This window comes from Lactuca virosa, chromosome 3, assembly GCF_052849685.1.
Source record: "Lactuca virosa cultivar CGN04683 chromosome 3, Lactuca_virosa_CGN04683_v6, whole genome shotgun sequence".
NCBI classification, from domain to species: Eukaryota; Viridiplantae; Streptophyta; class Magnoliopsida; order Asterales; family Asteraceae; genus Lactuca; species Lactuca virosa.
This window is the reverse complement of record NC_136428.1, coordinates 443,666,386-443,689,838: the sequence shown is the minus strand read 5'-3', so window position 1 is coordinate 443,689,838 and position 23,453 is coordinate 443,666,386. Positions and strand designations below refer to the sequence as shown.

At 37.4% G+C, this 23,453-nt stretch overlaps 2 protein-coding genes across 4 annotated transcripts; both read right to left on the bottom strand.

The window, feature by feature from the left end:
- Window positions 1-349: 349 nt before the first annotated feature.
- Window positions 350-9,296, bottom strand: DCL1 (dicer-like 1). The gene is made up of 21 exons (XM_079087179.1): window positions 9,030-9,296; window positions 7,816-8,840; window positions 7,611-7,724; window positions 6,937-7,147; window positions 6,469-6,863; window positions 6,169-6,382; window positions 5,917-6,089; window positions 5,712-5,834; window positions 5,474-5,634; window positions 5,159-5,392; window positions 4,893-5,046; window positions 4,609-4,791; window positions 4,337-4,504; window positions 3,992-4,087; window positions 3,288-3,919; window positions 3,128-3,228; window positions 2,852-3,051; window positions 1,897-2,775; window positions 1,268-1,432; window positions 792-1,177; window positions 350-693 (listed from the first exon to the last, which is right to left on the bottom strand). Exons 2-21 carry the CDS (start codon window positions 8,791-8,793, stop codon window positions 510-512), a joined length of 5,751 nt encoding a protein of 1,916 aa, XP_078943305.1. The 5' UTR covers window positions 8,794-8,840; window positions 9,030-9,296; the 3' UTR covers window positions 350-509.
- Window positions 9,297-17,256: 7,960 nt separating this feature from the next.
- Window positions 17,257-21,920, bottom strand: LHY (Homeodomain-like superfamily protein). 3 transcript variants are annotated; one of them, XM_079087178.1, is made up of 8 exons: window positions 21,614-21,920; window positions 21,464-21,489; window positions 21,000-21,173; window positions 20,802-20,913; window positions 20,499-20,560; window positions 19,322-19,579; window positions 17,956-19,233; window positions 17,257-17,872 (listed from the first exon to the last, which is right to left on the bottom strand). In XM_079087178.1, the coding sequence occupies exons 3-8, from the start codon at window positions 21,039-21,041 to the stop codon at window positions 17,522-17,524; spliced, it is 2,103 nt and encodes a 700-aa protein (XP_078943304.1). In that variant the 5' UTR covers window positions 21,042-21,173; window positions 21,464-21,489; window positions 21,614-21,920; the 3' UTR covers window positions 17,257-17,521. The 3 variants fall into 3 exon arrangements, with proteins under 3 accessions (XP_078943304.1, XP_078943302.1, XP_078943303.1); XM_079087176.1 differs by having other exon boundaries at window positions 17,956-19,245; window positions 21,614-21,919; XM_079087177.1 differs by lacking the exon at window positions 21,464-21,489 and having other exon boundaries at window positions 17,956-19,245; window positions 21,614-21,919.
- Between the last annotated feature and the right edge of the window lie 1,533 nt (window positions 21,921-23,453).

Here is a 23,453-nt window from a genome sequence, read left to right as displayed (position 1 = left end):
TATATATATATATATATATATATATATATATATATATATATATATTAAGAAGAATGGAATTCAAATTCCTTGATCCTACCCTAAGAACATATACAATCAATTTAAACATGGATTTCAATGGAATTTAACGAAATCCATTTCCATCGATTTAACCAAACACGTTATGGAAGGAATTTAACAAAGTCCATTTGATCATAAATAATCCACGAAACAAACACAGTATCAGTTGCATTTTACTTGGCTGTGATATATATATATATATATATATATATATATATATATATATATATATATATATATATATATATATATATATATATACTGTGGAGATGAAAGAAAAAGCCTTGGGTTGATATGAATTACCTGAGGTGAGGTGAGGTTGTCAATTAAATAATATTATTTAACTTTCCCAAAAGAAAACAAAAGAAAAGAAAACAGTAGTTTGTTTGGTTTGGTTTGGTTTGGCAAGACAAGAAACAGGAACATAGTGAATTGGAAGAACAAAAAAATCATGATGATGCATACCACCTATTTAAAAGGTCCAAGAGCAAAACAGCAGCAGAATCTTTAGCTTTCTTGACACTTGGCATAGGTTCTCCAATGCATTCATCCGTCCAGCCTTTATCACAGGTATTGACCCTTACAGCAAAAATAAAGCGTTTTGCATGTGCGGGCCCACCTTCACTCACACACCTACACATAGAACATTGAAGATTGAAGATAGATAGATAGATAGAGGTAAGGTAAGGTAAGGTATACATGATATACATATTAAGTGAGTGAATAGCTACCTGTACAATGGCATTGGCCAATTCCTGCGCAAACAAATGTCATTCAAGGTCTGTCTGGTGAAAGTCTGAGTGGCATTCTTCTTGTTGTTTCCATTTGGTGCTGACTGGTTGTCCTCCTCCTCCTTGTCCTTGGCTTCCTGTTTTGTTTTGAGAGCAGCAAGAGCATTGCGAGCAGCCAACTTTTGTGCCATTTTCTTTTGGGGGTTTTGAGCGACACCAACCTCCACACCATCAATCAAGACCTGAACCGTAGCCACGTTGCCATTCCGGGTTGCCTTGTACTCCAGCCCTTCAGCCTGCTGCTGGCAACGTTCTTGTAGTTCACGCACCGGATGCATCGGGAGTGTTTCCGGAGTCACCATTGGTTGCAACAGAGGTTGGAACACCTAAGTTAATCCCAATCCAAACCCAGATTAACCTTTTTTAATAACTGCTTGCTTAATTTAAACCACAAACTTAAACTTTTTTCAACTAACCTTCCATACAGCTGACGTGTCCCGCTCACTGTCCAAGAAGATGGCACCAGCAATAGATTCAATAATGTCACCAAGCACTTTTGGAGCTTTGCAATCTCCCAGACCAAACGAGTTGAACCCTGGCTTTGACACCTCACTTTCCACCTCCTTCACAAAATCCCGTATCTGCAGTGCTCATAAATCATTATCATACATACACTAACAGATCAGATGAGATAAAAGACTAAAATACAAAACTATAGCTAGCTCCTTTTGGTCCCAAAAAGTTTCCTCTTGCAATTTGCCTGTACGTTTTTGGTCCCTCCACAGTTAAATGATTAATTTGGGTCCCAAATGAATATAATACTCATTTTACTTGGGGTTGGAAAAACTCTAGTAAAGCAGAGGGGCTGATTCATTTTTGCACTTGTGGTCCCAATAAGCTCTCATTCTTGTAAGTTGTAACGTAAACTGTCTTTGGTTTGGTTTGGTCCATAATATTATATTTATTACAAGTAAAATGAGTATAGCTAACGACCTGTTTGCAAACACAAGAATCAATTATGAGTTGGAATAAGGGAAGAGAAACCAGAAATTGAATATTTTTCTACTCTAGTCTAGTCTAGATGAAGAAAGATGAGAATAATGACCTGTTTTTCGAGTGCACTTGAACCATGCCTGAGGTGCAGATGGAGGTTATGTTTAACAGCAACACGTGCAAAATTCTCGTTATTAACAGCAGCAGCTCGCAAATCAGTTAAGCGTCCAGGTGGCAGATCGGTGTACATAAAAAACAAATGCTTTGTAATGAGATGATCCAGCACCGCATCTCCAACAAACTCCAAGCGCTGGTAACAGGAGACCCCAGAAGAGGGCCTGGAAGCATGAGTAATGGCTTCAATCAGAAGACCTTTATCATTAAACTTTATGTTCAACGCCCCCTCCAACGCCTCAAAGTCAACACTCCTCAGTATGCTATCCGGAACATTACTAGGCCTTGTACACCACCCTACTTCGCTCCAATCAAATTCCACCTCGATCCCAATCCACTTCATCAAATGATTTGCAGCTTGTTTTCCGCCTTCAACGTAGTAAACCCCGATCAATGCTTCCACCACATCCGCCAGTGTCTTACTGGATAACACCCGGTAAGAGCTTGAATCCCCCTCCTCCTCCTCCTCAAGCTCACCATCCTCCAGATCATCATCATCTTTAATGTCTTCATGCTCAGATGTTTCTTTAATGTCTTCATCAAAAACAGGGAGCACCCCGGGGGCAGCCCATCTAGATGGAGCAAAGCGATCCGCTTGGATATACGACTGAAGTCCTTTTGTAAGGGCGTAATGGTACAACACCATGTTGCTCACCATCTGCTGTCTCATCCTCGTCAGCTGACCTTCATGCTTCTGTGGATGTTTCAGAAACAGATACCGACTCACAACCCATTTCAGATACGCGTCTCCCAACAGCTCTGCTCTTTCGTAGCAGAAAGTCTCCTGGCATGAAGCTGCAGTCAAAGCTTCCAAGATCTGTACGTAACCCAATGTCCATGCCAATGTCAAAACTCCATATAAAAGAAAGAAAGAAACAACTCAACAAGCATACCTTAAATGCAGGAACCGGATAACTGATAACATTCTTGAGCTGAACAGCAAGCAGCATACTTTCAACCCTGCGCATTATTGATGGCAACCTTTGTGCACCACGAACTAATGATCCGGACAGAGGATGTACAAAACATAGCTCCGGAGGGAGGAACACATAATATGTTTTATCCGGCGTCTCTTCCGATTCACCTTCATGACCTGATATGTATAAAAATAAAAAAAAATTACAAACAGCCCAGGTGGGATTAAGACTTAAGAGGGCAATTATAGCTACCTTCTGAATGTTCAAACCGAGGTGAGAGGAGATTCTTGCAATAAGAGACCCCACGCCCTCTTATCAGGGGCTGCTTCTTATACATCAGTTCCACTCCATACCTAAATTCAATATGTCAAATTTATATAGAAACCAAAGAGTACAGGACTTGAATGCTTACTTTTGCTTGTAGTAATCAGCATATGAAGTATACTCAAGCGGACCAAGATACCCTTCTTTCCTAGGAAAAGAATTTTCTGCTGTCATATCATATCTTACAGAATCAACATAAAACCTTTTCCCAGAATGAGCAGCAGTTACAATTCTTCCAACAAGATCCTGTGCATTGGTACAAGAATCAGCCATCATGACTTTCCCTTGTGTCAAATCCCAATCCCCATTATTATTAATATTATTATTGTATGATCGCATCAAAGGAGGAACCAATCCAGATGCTTTCACAACATCAAACTGTGCTACAGCTCCTCTAACACCATAAGTCGGATGTGATTTCTGCCCGCCTAATGCCATTCCCAGTCCGTGACGTAGTTTACCATACCCGTATTCCCTGCGGTCCCCACCAAGCGTCCTTTCATTTGTTCCAAGGTAGACATCGGGTCTAGCTTTCTGAAGTGGATTGTTCCATGCGGGCGTTTTTATAATATTTTCTACAGTATCCCAATCAATCTTGTCAGCAGAAACAGGCACAAATAAATATGCTTTCGCTGGATCCCAGGGAGTCGTGGATGGTTCAACATCCACATCCAGTACAATGCTCATTAGTCTTACATGAAAACTCTTCAATGAATCCAACTGCAATAAAATATAACTCATCAACAACAGTCAACAACCAATCAAAACTTAAGAGCTGCAACTGCAACAAACCTGAGTTTTATTAAGCTCGATACACCCCCGAAAGACAAGAGATGCCTTAGTTGTCATTGTTCGTGCGATAAATAGCTCCGTTGACATCGATAACACCTTTAAAATGTATTTTATTAGTCTGGTTTAATCATAGGGATTATAAATTAAAGAGTAAATCACATTTTTGGTTTGTTCCAAGTAAAATGACTATTTTTGCTGCTATACCCCAAGGGACCAAAAATACTCATAAGAAGAACCTACGGACCAAAGTTGCAAAAATGTAATTTACTCTAATATTAGATGACATAACAAAAATGATAAATATACAACATGGTAATAGTAATACTATTAGGTAATGGTACGTACCTCTGCATCCAGTTGATTACCCAAAAGCACAGCGAACTCTGAAACTTGAGTCAAAAATGGATCTTTTGAGGACCCCACATTAACACATTTCACAACATACATATACAGACGAACCAGAACCAACTCAGAGTTATCATATTCATCTCTTCCAGATAATATCCAATCGCCCTATGTGAAGAGAAAACATGTAAGCATAGCATATATATATATATATATATATATATATATATGTTATATAAACAATCAAAAAAGAAGTAAGTGATGAAACTAACCTGTAGGATCTTAGCTACACCTTCTGGATAAAATTCCCGATGTCTAGCAGTTCCTGGAAGTGGTTGGCCTTCATCACTTTCATCAGCTTTCTCAGCTTCTCCCCCACTCCCCTTATCTGGCAATAGCATGTCGGTAAATGCTCCCATTTCATGAAGCTTCTTGCAAGCAGCTAAGCAAACCGCCTACATATGATATTACAATTTACAAGAAAGAAAGTAAGTCAATAAAAGATGTCAAAGTCAAGTATAGATTAATAATCCAAAAGACATGACACGCCACATGCCTGTTGTGCGATTCGCATTGAACTGCATACAGGTCCCTCAAGCCTTTCAAAAGGTGCATTACAGGGAAGTTGAAGCCTGCAGGAGTATTCAGTTGGCCCGCCACCTGGCTTCTCATGCCGCTCCATAATAAACTCCGGACGAAGTATCGAGTATCTACAAAACCAAACCAAACCAAACCAAAGTTTAGAGACAAGATGCCAGTGTATTTGTATTTTTATACGCACGCACAAGAAGAAGAAGATGGGGTCGAATCATAGCATGACACCTGTCGCTAGGTAGCTGAGAGCAGTAGAAATGAACAAGGCCGACTGCAGAATTCAAGCTGACAACAGCGCCGGTTGACTCGACCTGGTAGACCGTACCATGAGTTGGCTCTATGGAAATCAACTTTGAGGTGCCCATAAGATGACTAAGATCAGTCCTTTCAATTGCTTCTTTCCTCAAAGTTTCTTCACTGTTTCTAGCATTTCTTAAAAACGCCTCGTGTGACAAATTTCCTCTGTACAAAAACCAAAAACCAAAAACATCAGTTTTCACTTCAGATAAATCTCATATCATATCGTATGATATAATAAATTACCTCTCAACCATCAAGATGTAATCTGAGCCTGGCTTTCTGGCCCTGCCCCGAGATTGGATATATGCCAATACGGTTTTAGCAAGGTCAAACCGGATAACAACATTACACTGCCGAATATCAAGACCTTCCTCAGCTACACTGGTGGCAACTAGAAGGGTCACCTATAAAAATTCTCAAAATTTAATCTTCACTTCACTATAATTTTATAAATTTATAAATTTATAATTACAATACATACACGACCATCTCTGAATTTGGAAATGGTGTCCTGCATTTGGGAAGTCCGCATTTCTTGACTGTTATTGTGCCCAATCAGACTTGCTGAATTGATAAATTTTAGAGAAGGAAGCTCTGCGAAAACCTGCATGCATGTGATGTTATAAGATTTAAGAGAGGAAAAGAGTACTTATTAATATCAGAAAAGGGAAAGGGAAACACTAAACCTTTGGAAGAACAAGGGCAGCCACAACGCGCTCAACAAATATGATGGCACGGAAATCCTCCGTGTGCTGGTACTTGAGAAGTATCTGGATCAGCGACTGGACTTTTGGAGTCACTTTTCCATCTGCCACAGCAGCTCCTATAACCACATCCACATGCTCTCCCCCAGACACCACTTATAACAAAAACAAACTCAAACTCAATCAACCATCTTTATTTCAATAAAAGTAATAATAATATAAACTCACACTCACCATGGCTGTCAGGAAGCTCCCCTTCCTCAATCTCATCGGGACAGCTCGCCACCTCATCAACTTCACAATTGCTGCTTTGTAACACTGCTCCCTCCGACAGCTGGCATTGTAATAGAGAAACGACTTTACTCAGGTAGGATTCTTGAAACTTAATATCCAGCTGGAAATTGGCCCTTTCATCACTTTGCAAGGCTGTCAAAAACGACTGTGCAACCTTCAAAGTTTCATCAAAATACATCAGTTAAGTTTTAGCCACCCTAACCCTAGATAATGACTAGCAATAGCAGTAGCAGTGTGTACCTTGTAAGCACACCATTGTCCTAGTTCACCAAGGGCATAGTTAATAGCCCTGAGTTTTTGAATTAAATTTGCAGCCCCATCCCCTTCTGTTCTTTCAGACACACCGTACACCTGGCGAAGCTCCTCTTTAGCACCAGCATCTCTTGCCCCCATAAACTGCCACTTGCTTCTTCTTGAACTTGATTGTGCAGCTTGCTCAACTGCAACTTCCATTTGCTTGATTTGCTCATGTAATGACCATAAACTAGCTGCTTTATCATACTCAACTACTGTTTCTATTGGCATTGGAACATGCTTTTCCAGCTCCTTACGGTCTTTAATGGTACACACAACAGAGTCCAGTTTTGTTTCAAGATTACGGATCTTGATTGCACAATCCACTTGGCTAGACACCCCTACACAACAAAACAAACACAACTCATCATCATCACTATTTGCAGAAAGAAAAAACAAAAAAGACGAAAATACCCTTTAGGTTAACAGGAGAGGCAGTCATTCCAAAAACGGATGGCCTCTTCTCCTTGGCTGTGGTGTGATAGAACTCCGACATCACCAAAGAGTATGGATGCTTCTTCACAGCATGGTGACACTCATCTAGAATAAGTAAATTTATTGCTTCCATTTTGATAATGCTGTGTCTCAGAATATTTAAAAGAATTTGAGCAGTCATAACTAGAACCTACATTACATGCAACAGAAACAACATTTTAGAATGGTGATTCATAACCCATCTCATATGAATAATTAGTTATCCCCATTAAGTCATGTATGGGTAAGTGGCTGCTGAAGAGATTATGATTTTTGTCTGGATAAAGTGGTGTACACATAATGTTTGTTTCTTTTCTGCACTATGAGACTTTTATCATTACATTCCAAAAAAAAAAAAAAATTCATAGTATTCATCAATTTTACGGTTAGGGGAGTTGAGAGGAAAAAAGAAGAAGAGCGAGTAAGTAAAGGGTTTGTCTCAATATATCAAACTAGGTTTTTGGCTTAAACACATTAAGTGACTATGTGCAGATTAAGCCAAAAAGAAACAATCATGTATAGGTGTCCAGATTAAGTGCTTAACCATCAAGCAAGCGCATTAAGTAAGAAAATGAAGAGCAACGGCCCCTTTATAATAATGAAGGATAAGTCACCTGTTTCTTCTCAAATTCACGTTGCCACCTCCTAGCATCCCAAAAATCTTGACCCATCTCACCACAATAGTGACCTACTTGATAGCCAGTCTGATCACGGATAACTTCTGCTTGCTGCACATGTAAATTCAAAATCACAGAATCTTCATATTCATGTTTCATAATAGGGGCAGATAAGTCAAAAGACAAAAACACTTTCTGGTACCTGATAGACAAGTGGCACCTTTGGAACCAAAAACACAGCCAGCATCTTCTTTCCTTGTCTATGCAAATCATTATACACGCTTTTTATAAGGAGGACAGCAATGAGGGTCTTCCCTGCCCCTGTCTCTAAGAAGGCTATGGTGTTTTTGTTTTTAGCTTGTTCAAGAACATCCAGCTGATACTTGCGAGCATGCTCTTTTGGTACTTTTTTCTTGGAATTATCATCATCGTTGTCTTTTTTTAACTCTCCTTGAAGGTTTTTGTCAACAGGAGGCTTGATATCTCTGTTACAGCCAGACTCCCAAGAACCTGGACGAAAAACCATGTCATTGGTTCCCAATCGGTCCCTTTCCCAATAACCCCTTCCTTCCCTCCAATCCATCTCCCTATTTCCCCTTCTACCATTACTACTATACTGGTCTTTTCTCCTGATTGAACTTCTATTAGTATTATCCCTTCTGTCTTTCTCTTCATAATCATGGGCCCTCTTCCTACAACTAGGTCTTTCTCTTTCTCTTTCCTTGAGACGCAGATGCAGATGCCTGCCACCATCAATGCGAGCCCTTTTCCCAAATCTTTCTTGCTCATCATCACATCCACGATGCTTGTGGGGGTGAGGATCACCCCCACGGCTACTTTTCTTCAAACTATTCCCATTATTACCATCGGATAACCCATTGGACACACCAGAAGCATCCAGTAACGAGCCAACAGTATCTTCCTCTACTTTTATGGCAGATGACAGTGTGAGTTGAGCATCAACGATGTTAGCATTTGTTGGGATACTATCAAGGATACCATCAAAGAAACAAGGATCCAAGCTCGTATCTTGCAAATTTGAGAGACCAACAGGGGGGAATTCGCCAGGAATTAGATCATCGCAAGAGATGTCCTCGCACGCATCCAGCCAGTAAGAAGGTTTTGTATCCTCCAGGGTGTCAGCAGTCCCAGTTAACATGCTGCTGCTCTTATCGTCCATTCTTTTACAAGTGCTTTGATTTTCAAATATTTAAACGCTGCGGTGGACTGCGGAGACCAAAGAAAACAAACAATTTCAGGGGAATAATATGCAGTGCACTAAAGAGCTGAAACGCCAAGATATAGCATGTAAAATTAGGGGAAAAAACCCACTCAAGGTTGAAGAGGAACAAGTAGCTGCTGTCTATTAGATTAGAACAACTAGAAAGGAGAAGCAAAGATATTTATTCTTCTTACTTTTTTGGGGGGAGAAAATGCCTACTTCTTCTTGTATGATGCTAAAGTAGAGCAAAACCCTCGAGCGTGTGAGATATTAGAGGAATCTGCAGATTGGCGTGGGATAGACCGTACGAAGCACGCAAATAGGCAACTGAGAACCAAATTGTGTGATTCCAATATTCCACACGGTCTATCTTACGCGATTCTGCCCATCCTCGCCATTCCCAACCAAGAATCCACCGGCTGCGCCTTCAGATGATATTCCAGGAGATAATGCTGAATCGGAGTACAAAACACCGATATGATGTTTTAAAGGCCATTACAACCCTTTTTATTTCAAGTAAAATCCTCCATAAAATTTCCAATATTTTGGAAATTAAACTTTTTCTAACAAAAAGATATTAATTTATTGATGTTAAGTTTTTTTTTTTTTTTTTTTTACCTTTTCAGTACAAAATCATTAATTTTTTTAAAATAATAGAATTTTTCTGTAGACTTTATCAAAATTTGTATATAATATATAAACGTATTTTTTACGTATTTATATTTATTTTTACGTATTTATATATTTTTAAAATTTTTTATATGTTTACGTTTTTTTATGTACTTTAAATGTATAAAAATATTTTTTTATGTATTTTTAAGTATTTTACATATTTTTTTTATGTATTTTTATGTATTATTTTTTATGTATTACGCATGTATACATATTTATATATATTTGTGTATTTTTTAAGTTTTTTATATAGATGTCTATTATTTTAAATGTATAAACGTATTTTTTATGTATTTATATGTATTTTTAAGTATTTTACATATTTTTTTATGTATTTTTATGTATTTTTTATGTATTATGTATTTATGTATTTTTCTTAAAGTTTGTTATATATATGTTTATGTATTTTTATGTATTTTAAATGTATAACCGTATTATTTTTATGTATTTATACATTTTTTACTTCAAGCCGTCGTCATCATTTCATCCAATTTCCACAGCTTCTTCGAGTATGTGTAGATGGTTTTTTTTTTTTTGCATAATTATGTAACACAAACACATAACAGATACTAGCATATTCATACCCTTATCAACTAGCATTCCCTAGTTACCCTGTCCTTGACCACTTCTCAATTAAATCATTCGTTGGTCATTTATACATAATCATGATAACTGGTCTACCCCAGTTATCCTAACCAAACATCACTCCTAATTGTATCATACGATCAACAGACAAGACTCTACCAGTCTAGCATACCAAGACACCAAGTGTCCTAAACTGCACATGCATAACAATGAGTTATCCTAGCCAACTAGTATACTTGTACCCTAACTATAATTGTATCCTACCATGCAAAGGATATATAATGGGATACGTTGCATAGTGAGAAACTCACCTGACTAAATGTCACACCCCCGAACCAGACGGCGGAAACGTCCGAGGGCTCGCGTGACTTAAATTGAAATATCATCACAATGAATATACATGAAACATAACGCATTCATCACCAAACATTACATAGTACAACTGGCATTGTTTACATCAAGTACATGGTTTGCATTACATGATCCCAAAATATAAAGTGTTTGGTGATTAGCTACTACAAAAGAAACTTTCAACACACTGGATGCTTCCTCGTTCTAACGATTACCTGAGAATACAAGTTATTTTGAAAACGGTCAACATATATAATGTGGTGAGTTCATAAGTGTGTTTGATGTAAAATAGTTTATGTCGTTCGTAAAACCCAGAAAATCTGATATTTTCTGTATTAAGACTTTTCATGAAAATGTTGTGATGATCCTGTAAGTATATGTGTGAATGATCTCAAAACGTGTACAAATGAGAAGTTTTGCATTATAGTTTTTGAAAGTACAAATGAGTAAGATTGGTTTCCCCGGAAAACCCGATGTTTTCCGATAAAAAGTTATGATTGTTTTGCATTATTGTATCGTCACATCGAATGAATATGATTTCCCTTGATTACTTAAATGATATCGGATTTCTACGTGAGTCGTTATAACCATGCATGATAATGACTAGTTCGTCTGTCTTGGCATTCTAATGAACACCGAAATTGATCTTAAGATTTTGTCACCCTAGACTGGCCGAGTCTAACTGTAGCGAACAACTTAGGTGTGGGGGAGTCACCCCCGTATAGATCTATACACAAACTCTCGCTCTCCCTCCAGGAGACTTTGATTACAACTACAGACTACGACCGACACTTATTGGTGTCACCCGTTATTACTCACTTAATCCACATGAATTTGATTAACCTTGATTAATGACCTGATTTTAGTTTACTTGAAGAGAAGGTAAGCCTAACAGACGAGGAGAAGATGACTACTAGGCCCTACTAATTACGTATGTTATTTAAGGCTGTCACGTATACGAAAAGCGCGTTGGCCCATTTCGCATAAGATTTATTTGGACCTTACTAGCAATGCTAATGGGCCACTGAGGCCCAATAGCATGTAAAAGCCATTGAGGGTCCCTTAAGCATGTAATTGGGTCAAAGGAGGCCCAATAACATGTATTGTTTAGGTTGGGCCCAAAAGTCATGTTAATGGGTCACGAAAGCCCAATAAACATGATTAGAATCTCTCAAGCCCAACAATTAGAATGTTTACTTGTTTTGAATAGTATTAGCGTTGCGAAGTTGTTTAATCGATATGTCGTAATAATCACCAATTTGTTTTATAACGATTCATAGATTTATAAAAATAGTTATTTTTCTATTTAAAACTCATAAGTTATAAAATTTCGTATAATTTGACCCAATTATTTTATTATGAACATAATTGACCAAAAATATTAGTTTGACCTATTCAGCCCCTTATTTTGGTATAGTTGGCAATTTTTAGCCCTTTTTATGAAAAATGACATATTAGGTCCTTGAACTCTTTTTCTTGACATTTTTGGCCTAAACACTTAATTAAATAATGTTTTAAGCCCAAAGTTTTATTTTGGATAGTTTCAGTCCTTAGTTAACATATTTGCATTTAAATCCACACTTTTTGCAATTTTTACACTTTTTACCCAAAATCCAAAATCTTTGCATTTTTAGTCCCTTTTGATAAATAAGGCCATTTTAACCCCTGAAATAGGTTTATTTACGTTTATAGCCCCTGTTTTGAGAAAACTTTCCATTTCAGCCCCTTAAATTTGATTTTTCGCATTTTTGGGCCTAAATAGCCGAAAAGCCCAAATTTTAGCCCATTAGGCTAAAATTTACATTTTTAGTCCTTTAAAAAGCCTAATATTTATAAAAACTCTTATTTTGGCTGTTTTGACCTTTTGATCCTTGTAGAAACCGTGAATGACATCTTTTTCCCCATCTTTTGTTTATTTTTCAAAAATAGTCCAATAACAAATTTTTATGTTGTAGTGTGTTATTTTAAAGCTTGTATAGTAGTTTATCTTGACATGTTAAGTGAAGTATGACCTAGATCACATATTTTTCCTTCTTGAACTATAGATCTCGAAATATCTTTCATTTTTAGTACATATTTACCACAAAAACACAAGAAATCACACATAACATACAAATACACATAGATCTTCACATTTTACTTGTATTCTCCCCCATAAATCATATGAAAACCGAAAATAGAGGGGTATGAACTCACCTTTGCTTGTTGTTTTCGATTTGAAGAAAGAAATGGAAGAGTTTGATGCTATTTTCGGCCCTAGCAAGCTTCCTTGGGTGGATCTCGAACTTAGTATGTTTCTAGGAGTATGATCATGAATTTAAGGTGGTAAGAAGAGTGAATGAGTGTAGAAAGGAAATATGTTTGCAAGATCTTACCACTAGAGTGTAGCTTGAAGTGATTTTTGGATGAAATCTCCTTGAAATGCTTCTAATTCTCGAAAAGTCTTGATGAGAGGGAAGGGATGTTCTTGAATGTTTTACTTAGAGAGAACATGAAATGTTTTGTGTGTGTTGATTCTCGGCCGCAAGTATTAAGAAGAAGAAGAGAGAGAGAGTGAGGTGACCATTATAGATGCATGTTGGTCCATGTATGGAAGTATGAAGTGTAATAAGGAGGTGGCACTACAAATGTCAACCCTCATTTCCCCCCCCCCCCCCATTTTTTTGTTTTCTACTTGGGCCGAGAGAGAGGGAAGGAAGAGAATGACTTGGGCCTTTTATGCTTGAGTCCATAATATGAGGCCCAATTTGATGGTTTTCGGCCTATTGGGCCCTTAGGGTAGATCACGGCCTAATTTTTGTATAAGAGAATGGATTTGAGTCCATTAAAGCTAATTGAATTTGTTATGGCCCAATAAGGCCCATTAAAGATAAACTAGTCCATTTTAGGCTTATAAGGCCCAAAAAGTTAAGTTTCATGAAAGTGGGTTGAATTAGAGCCCAATTACGAGTTCTAAGCCCAAAATAGTCACATTGGAAGTTTATTGGCCCATTAGGCCCAATAAGGAAATCATAATCCATAATGGACTTAAACCGGGATTTCTAGGGTTTTCAACTTTACTTGATGAATCTAGGTTTGAATGTGCTTCCATAGGTTGAACTTCAAGCATAACATGAATTAGGGTTTACGAGTTTACAGTAGATAATGTTTACAAGAGTACATAATTTCCTAGCTAGAATGCTAGTTGTGACACTAAAGAACTAGAGAAGCACAACAACACCCTCACACCTTGCCATGCTCGATCCCGCGAACCGACTTAACACTAAAAGAGATAAATCCTCAATTTACAAACCAAATCCTCCAAGTTTGACCATAAGTTAAACTGGTCAAAAGTCAACGGTCAACGTTCACCAAAAGTCAACGGCCACCACGACGTGGAGACCTCTTGGCCACATCATGGACATATCATGTAACATCCTAATTCCTGTCATTTCTTATTTCAGGGTTGTGGGTCGGAATTCGACTGTATAAAGGCTTTGGGCCTTAAGGAGGTAAAGTTTAGACCTTTTTGAAGGAGGTAAATTTTAGACCTTTTTAAAGGAGGTAATGATGGTTAAGAGATTTAACCCTTGGACTTTGACTTTAACCAAGTTGACAAGTAAGGGGTTATGAGTATGAAAGGGTAATTAAGGAAATCTGTTATGTTTAGGAGCTTGAGTGGGGTTGACATTCGGAGCCGAGGATTTTCAGCTACTTCTAGTATTCGAGGTGAGTTACCTTCCCTGTATGAGTGGGTCGAAGGCACCAATGTCGGCCTACTAGTAGTTGTTTATAGTAGAGATGGTTGTATTTGTGATAATTGTCTGGTATGCCACTATCTGTAGAGATTCATGTGCTTGTATGATATGTTATTATGTGGTAGTGGTAGAAGGGGGGAGTAGGCCCCGTAACCGGTTGAAATAAACCGGAGGGTAGATCGGGCACCCAGATATGTCTGACAGTATGATTATGATATGATATTATGTGGTAGTTGATGGGTTTTGAGCAAAAGAACATCCTATATGCACATGCAAAACCCTAAAGTTTTGGATCTAGGTTTCTCTATTGTACATGCAAATTTATCCAAAGCTTGTAAACCCTAATCTAGCATACTATGAAAACAAGATCTATAATAAAAAGAAGTTTAGATGATACCTTTCAATAGTTGCAAGAATCCTCAATCTTCAAGAGCTTAGTATCACAAATGAAATGCCTCTAATGGATTACAAACACCAAGGCAAGAAGATGATGTAGAAGAGAGGAGGAGGAGGCACAATTTCGGCTATAGTAACTCTAGGGTTTCTCAGGTGGCCGAAATCTGTAGCCCCAGGGTCCTTAAATAGCTGAGCTACTAGGGTTTCAGTCAAAACCCTAATTAGATGACTTAGTGTCACACCCCCAAACCAGACGGCGGAAACGTCCGGGGGTGGAGGACTTCATTTGTAGTATCACAACACATGCACCATAGTAATCAAAGTACAAACAACCATTGTATTTAAAAAGTATAAGTATGTACATGTGTTCAATCATTGTATGTTGAAACCAAAATAATTATACAAAAGAAGAAGATATGACTCAAAGTAGCTCCATCTTCTCAAAAGCTCGGGGAGTACCTGTTTATTGTTTCCCTGAGAATACAAGTAATTTAAAAAGGGAGTATCAACATAAAGTTGAGTGAGTGCATAAGTGTTTGTGTTTAAAAGGGTGTCTTTGTATCTTGCATATGTAAACTGTTCCAGAAAATCCTATATTTTCTGTTGTATATAAAAAGTAGTTTTATTCTCATAAAATCGTTCTATTTGTAAACCAATGTTTTGTACTTGTAAAACTTGTAACTGAGAGTGTGCCTGGCTTCACCAGCTGTTATTGAAACTGTATTAAACCATTGTAGTTTGTATTCTGTAAACTGGTACTTTGAAGGTGTACTTTCGTTTAGTTGATTATACACTAACGTATTGTTAATATCTTTTTAATGAGTTAATTATAACCATACTAAGACATGATGGCCTGAAACAAACGCTTTGTGGGCGTTTAAACTGTTGATAACAATTGTCACTCATTGGCGTGTATGCCTGACTGTAGCTAGCAGACTGAGTGCGGGGTTGTCAATCCCGATATAGATCTACACACAACTTGTTTCGATCTCCTGGCTGGAGATTCTGGTTATAATGTCAAGACTTTACCTTGGTTGTCTAAATGAATTAAACAACCTGAATTGAATGACTCATAAAAAGCATATAAACGTTACATGTATATTAGTCATGAAAACCCAATTATTCTGAAATAAATGATTGACAGTATGTTCTTGAATTTGTATTCCGAACATGTTTTTGACAATTGTAAACCCTTGATTTGTTTTGAATCAAAACCCTTGTTTCTTGTAAAACAGTGTATTTTAGTATACTTGAATCATGAATTATTGTTCTATGTATCATAAATTATACCTATTATAATTTATATGTACTTTCTGAATCGGTATTTAACTATTTTTCCATGTAACCCCTTGCTCAACATGTTACAAAGGTAGTTGAATTGATGAAATAACTTTTATATTTATATACATGCACAATTCTATATATAAGTAAAATTTAAACGACACTCAGACAAATAGTCGGTACTATAAGCCCACATCCAAACAAGGAAAAGGACACAAAATGAGTTATCAGTCCTAAGCCTTTTAAATCTTATTTATATACATATTTATATACAAATATGAATTTTGGGGAAAAATGTAAGTTTAATAAAGAGTCTAATGTTTTGAGTATTTTTTGATTATTTAATGTCGTTTTATCATGATTTGAAATCATGATTTTATAACACAAAGTTCTTGTGTTATGCTTGTATTCCCCCTTTAAAACAGTAGAAATTATGAAAATACGGGGGTATGAACTCACATGATAGGTGGTGATTTGGACAGCGTTTCGTTTCCTGGAAAGGAGTTTATTTGACGAAAAACCGGCTTAAATCGAGCAGAGTTTCGACTGGAGAAAGTTGTTTTTCTCGGGAATCTCGGAGCTTCGAGGCTTGCTTAGGGTTTTAGACTTGATATCGGGGCTTTAGGGGTTGTATATAAGTTTGTGGAAGTGAAAGGAGTGAAAAACAATGGAAAATGGGGTGAAAATGTGTAAAAATCTGGAAGGTCTCGCATGCCTTATATAGGCCGAAGCCTCGGATCCGAAGCAAAGGGAGGCTGCCGCGTGTTCGGACAGGTGGCGAAGGGAGGAGGCTCGCTTCGGACAGGTGGCTCGGAGGTGTTGGCTCCGGATTGGACCGAACTTCGGTCGAATGGGAAGAGGGCGTGTGTCTGAGGGGTGTGGTCCTGCGAGGGGTGTGTCTCGATGATCTTCTCTTCACAGTCACAAAAAGGTCGAATGTAGATCGTTTACGGGTAGGGAACCACGTAAATTTATAGATACCGGTGAGAGTGGTGGAGCCGCCATTGTTCGATAGTGATACCAAGGGTTTCGATCGGTGGGTTTTGGCTGAAAAGGAGATGATACTTTTAGGGTTTTATTTGTTTAAATTTCACATGATTGCCTTTATATACATTGGCACCACTTGAAGCCTTAGGCTCCAAGGTTTGCTGAATAGGCTCCACGACCCATCGAGTGGCATAATAAGCAACATGTCAACAGCTTTCTTCCTACATGGCAAAGTACTTCCTACATGGCAAAGTACGTAGCAGTGGAAACCTACTAAAGTAGGTAAAGTCGCCAATTAGCCAGTAAAAGTTAGCTTTGTACGGCTACAGTGACAATAACCCTTATATAAATCAGTCTTATTAAAACGATACATTTATAGACAAAATAAAAATTTCAATGCTGAAAATATTGATTTCCCCAAGTTGAGTTTTCATTCTCCTCAGTTATCAGGAGGAATATAACGATTAAATCCAATACATTCGGCATATAACTGCTGTGTCCATTCTATTCAGCAGCAAAGATAAAAGGTAAATAAATAAATAAATTAAAAAAAAAAAAAAAAAAAACATAGCACAACAAGAAGTTTGATGAGATTTAGGACTAAACTTAAGACTAATAACATAATATACAACACAAGTTTCCTCTTCCTCTTTCGAATCATGTATGTATGAATATCATCAAGTTGAGCCCTCTGCTTGAAACCTCATTCTCTTTGCAGCCTTGTCATCATTCTGGTTAGATGACGATCCGGGCTTCTCTTTGGCCTCCATGGAACACCTCTTGTAAGGTTTGAATCCTGTGTGAGTGTGTGTGTGGTTAACATTGAGCTTCACATTCCCCAATCCTATCGTCAATAGCCCTTCCTCCATGTTTTTCTCACCTCTCAACATCATCCTGTTGAGGTCCAACTCACCACCACCACTACTATTATTATTATTATTATTATTATTAATATTATTATTATGTCTATCTGAAAAGCTTTGTGGCAGTACTTGTCTCGAGAACAGCGCTTGAAAAGCAAGTCGTCCCTGTAAGTCAAGTCAAGTCAATTTAATTAATATAAAAAAAACCCTAAATAAAAAAAATACTGTAATTAGATTTGATGACTTGCCTCTTCGGAGACCTCCTTCCATGATTCGTTAGGGTTAATAGTGCTTCTACCCCCCCTAATAATACTAGTACGGGAAATAGAATCAAGATCGGGTACTACATCTGAAGCAGCAGCAGCAGCAGTTTCTTCCTTTTCTTTTATATTCTTCTTCTCTAAAGCATCCGTCTCAATTTCACTGCTGGAAGTCGTGTTAGAACCACAAGAAGACCGGTCAACCTGTTTGCGAACATTAACATTGGTCTCCTCCACCACCGTTCCCGTTCCCGTTCCCTTGGTGGTATCATCTGGATTCGATCCTGTGTTTAATTTCCCTTCTGAATCCTCCACCTCCTCCTCCGATGAGGAGTCTGTGATCTTTTCCGGAGGAGCTTTTTCTCTTGCTTGATTTCCATCCTCGACTGTTACTGGTGGTGGTGGTGGTGGCGCGCCAAATGAAAAAGGAGTTGGAGTTGGAGTTGGGTAGAAAGGAGGACAAACAGGGAGAAGACCATGAGCCGCCCACCATGCGGTTGCTGCTGCTACAGTAGCCGCAGCAATGGAAGTCATGCTAGGACTAGGAGTTTCCGAATCATCTCCTGAAGAAGCTTCTGTGTTTGTGTTTCCAGGAGGATGCCAGAACTTAGAAGCGAAGCTTGCTGCAGCATGGGCTGCAGGGTTTTGTAGCAGGGATGAAACAATGAGGCTAGAGATTGTGGATGAAACATGGAGAAGTGATCTGTAATTCTCTTCTTCATTATTATTATTATTATTATTATGATTATCAGAAAACGGGTGGGTGAAAACAGGAGGATGGAAGGTTGGAATTGTCTGATAGCTTGAACAACATCTTGAAGCTATGTTGTTGTTAACAGATAGGTTGGGGTTGGGGTTGTTATGAACTTGTTCCAACTTTTCTTCAAGTGTCGACATCTCTTCTGTGCCTGTGGGAATATTTCCTTGATTTCCATCTACAACTTGTACAGGAACATGCCTTGGGTAGCTGTGCACACCATTTGTATTTGTATTTGTAATTGTATTGTCGTCATGATTTTGACCTTCCGGAAAGTCAAACAATGAGGTGTGAGTAGATGTGTGCATGCCATCTTGATCTGATTTCTTCTGATACTTTCTGGTTTCAATGGTGGTGATGTAAGATTCGTTTGTTTCATCAAGGTTAATGAAGTCTCTAAAAACGCCTCTTGGTATGGAATTATCATTTTCTGATGACAATGATGCACATGGAGGTTCTTCCTTCTCCACATCCACTTGCTCACTCGTGTTTGCAGTTTCTTCTTGTTTCTGTTCATGGTACTGGTATTTAAATTTTAAAGAAAAATGAGTATACTTACTGATCTGATACCCAAGTGAATAGATAAAATAAAAATACCTCTGGGAGGTGGAGGTGGTCTATGCCAGATGGCAAAGAAGAAACTAAAGTTGGTTGATGATGATGATGATGATGATGAGTGGCATTGTCCTCCTCCTCCTTTGGATTTGGATTTGGATGATGAGTTTTGGGGCAAGTGCCAGACCCAGTCTTTCTGGGATAAGGATAATTTGGTTTCCTTTTAGGGCGTGGGGGAGGAATTTCCATGTCAAGAGCCTGTCTTGTTGGAACTCCTTTAGCAACCGCCTCCTTCTCCAACTATTATAAAAACAAAATCACCCTTTTAAATAAATATAATAATAATACAACCATGTTTTTACTCTAAAATCACAATCTAATTAATATATGCAAAGTACACCATGTGCAGAGTAAAGACACATATTAGCACAGAACCAACACTTTGGTGTTTATGCAAAACATCCCTCCCTGAATTTTGAAAGAAATAAATTTCAACTTCAACCAAGAACAAGAAATGATCAGCTGATATATTTATTACAAAAAGGACATGTGTGCATGTTAGTACCTATTAAGAGGATAAATAATGGAACGGAATTTTACTTGATAAGGATCTTTATATATATATATATATATATATATATATATATATATATATATATATATATATATATATATATATATTCCTTTATGTTGGAGGCCATCTATGAAAGTAGTCTCCCTACCCTTCCACTTACCCCATTCTTATGGGACTAGGGTATTGTTGTTGTTGTTGACGTTAAAGGACCAAAATACAAATTGGAGTGACTAATCAAATAACCAATGATGGATCTTGGTTGACAAATAAGATCAAAAGTCTCCATCATAAGACCAAACAAGGCAATTGCTTCCATGAGAGCAAAGCCTAAAATGACTCAATTTCTACCCTTGCCAACGAACATTAACATGAAATTTTACTTGGAAGTTCAAAAAGAAACCCAATAACTATATTTCAAACTGATAAAGGATATAAATTCAAATAAAGTAGATATATTCTCAATTACAGCAGACGTATATCAAATGCAGAAGCAGAACAAGGTATGTAGAGAACATTATCAGCAAACAACATATATATGTAGAACAGTGAATTCTCATGGTGTATTTGAGATAGATCTCATGATAAAAATGAAACTATGATAATAAAGAAAGATATATGAAAAAAAAAAAACAAAAAATTATTGACCTTTGTAAAGAATTTCTGGGCATGACTTCTGATTTGGACTGCAGTCTTGGTTCCTATGTGTTCTGTAATAACACCAAAATTGGAGGACCAAAAAGGATAAGAGAATCGCAACAAACTTTTCCACCAGGAAACTTATATATGTAATTTGCGGATACAGGAATCAAGAACCATTAAGGATAAGGGTTTTAGAAATCAAGGCAAGGATTGTAAAGTTATTAGGTAGAAAGAAGTATGAAAACCCCTTGGAAAGGAAAACCAAGATGCTGAATAAGCTGTTATACATTGGTATAACAACCTAGATACCTTCTATCCGTTGCCAAGCTCGCCCATATAGTTTCAGGGCTTCTAAAAAACTATTATGCTCTTCTTCTGTCCATCGTTCTCTTTGTTTAGTTATTGTATACGGTTTTCTTGTCTGTCATAGAAGGATAACTATAAATTGATTTTAATTTACAAGATAAAATGCATAAGATAGATGGTTTTGGTTAAAAAAAGAAAAACCTTAATGTTCAATTTTTCTCCAGATGATGAGTAGGTGTCCATCGATGGACCAGCGCTGCTTCAGATCCTCTGGAACAAGTAAGGGATAGAAAAGCCTTCTTTCATCCCTCGCACCATCCAAGCAGGAAAATAGCTTAGCCGTTGTAATCAACAAAACCTGATAACGTAACACTACTGCAAAAGACCAGAGATGTAACAACAGCAGAAGTCCATGAAGAGAAAGCAAGATCCAGAAACTAATTACTATTTCTGAGATCATCGATTGACTGAAAGTATGACCATTCCAACATATGAGTGATTATACGACTTATTTTTCTTATTTTCTGGATTCGACTAAAAACCAATCAAGGCGAGGAGGCATTAAAGACACACATACATACTCTCTATGAACCTGAAACAAGTAGTAGTAGAAGTAACAGTAGAGAGAGAGAGAGAGAGAGAGATTTCCCTATCAGAATCCTCACCAAAATGAGCCGGATGATGCCAAAACCTTTATGAACCATGAAGAATAAGAGAGAAAAAGAAAATTTAATCACTTGAATAAAAGGAGGGAAAAGAAAACAGGATCCCCTATCAGAAAGGGCAATAAAGCCCTAGAAGAAAAAAAGGGATACCTTGGAAGATACTCGCCATGGCTGAAGACAAAGGCTGAAGTTCCGATCTCGAATCTGATCAGCATGAACAGGATTCACCGGATATCTTCCATGACGACACGACCACTACGTATATACTCTGGCAATGGTTAAACCCAAATCTGAAGGATCGAAACCGGAGGAAGAAAAAGGAAAGGGGGATATGAAGAAGGAAGAAGGAAGAAGGAAGAAGAGAGTAAAAGAATAAAAGCGAAGTGAGTTGAGCCGACGAGAGACGAGAGTTTGGGGCGAAGAAGTGAGGAGAAATCTCAGCCACAACAATTTTGGGGGTGGATTATTTGCGGAGGAAAATAGAAAATTAAAGGGTTTAATTTGAGGCTGGAATCCATCCAAGCTTCACAGAGGGAGTACACGTGGCCGGAGACGAATGGTGGACAGGCTACTGTGGAAGCCCACACCCTTGCACTTTTTTTATTTGTGTTGCGAAATGAGACAGGCCAGCAACAGTGTTGAAAGGCTTGTGTGGCATCGACTGCATTTCAATACAAACTCCTAAATCTCCACCACATGTTCCTCCACTCTACAATTCCAACCACCAAATCCCGACTCTTGTTATAATTACATCACCGGGTTAATGTTAATTCCTACGAGTTTAATGTATATTAGTTTTTAAATTAAATAACAAATATTTTAAGTTATTATACTACATGGGTTATACTACATGGGTTATAACCTAGTAACAAAATAAAACTAAAAAATAATTAATAAGATAGATTGAAATATAATAAATACAATTATATTGATTACTTCATATTCATATATATTAACTTATCAATATAAAAACCAAAACGACTTATCATCTATAATACAAATAAATTAAGTGCTCGTAATCAACTTTATAGTAATTAGCTATAAGAAAAAGTTTTGCATTAAGATATTCTTATAAAAATAATCCACACTGTCATTTTTTTTCTTTTCCTTTTTTAATTTAACTTTTGTTCATAAGTTAAGTTGTGGTTTTGTTTTTTCTGAAAAAGATATATATATATATATATATATATATATATATATATATATATATATATATATATATATATATATATATATATATATCCTCTCCATGCTTAATAAAACACTCCTAAACCAGCCACGTGTCATCTTTTAAGCACTGTCTTATGCCACATGTCCTTCCACCATCATTCTGCTCTCTCTTTTTTCCGCCCAATGATTTTGATCGTCCGTCCACATTCAATTCCTTAATATCAGCATTTCGGTTATAATATTCAAAAATCAACCAAATTAGCTGAACTCAATCCATAAAATCTGCAATCAATCTTCAAAAATCAGAAAGTAAGTAGCAAGAAATCAGGAACCTAATCTTTTCCAAATTTGAATCTGATACCCTATGCATTCTGTTGAATTCATATAATGTTTTTTCATATCGATTGTTACTTAGTTAAAAAATTACTACTGATTTCTTCTTTTAGGTACTCAAGTTGCTCCTAGGAAGATCGATGTTGCTGACTGCAGTAAAATTCAAAGGAATCACATCTAAATCAGCTATACAGGTATCAGTCAAGCATATTTCCTTTAGGGCAAGTAGTGTAGGTGAACATCGTTTGGAATCCGCAACTATCTCCATATTATCTTTGTTTTAGTCTTCCAATACGCCCCCGATTCCCCTGCTACTCCCATCGATTTCCATTTACTCTTACCCTGTCTCTATAATAACCCTAGAAATTTGACTGAACAACCACCTTACCTCCACTGCTACATCCGCCCACCGCCTATGCTAATCTAAACTAATACCCAAAACACGGTAGCCAAACCACCATGTCTCTTCCACCATCACATGACTTCA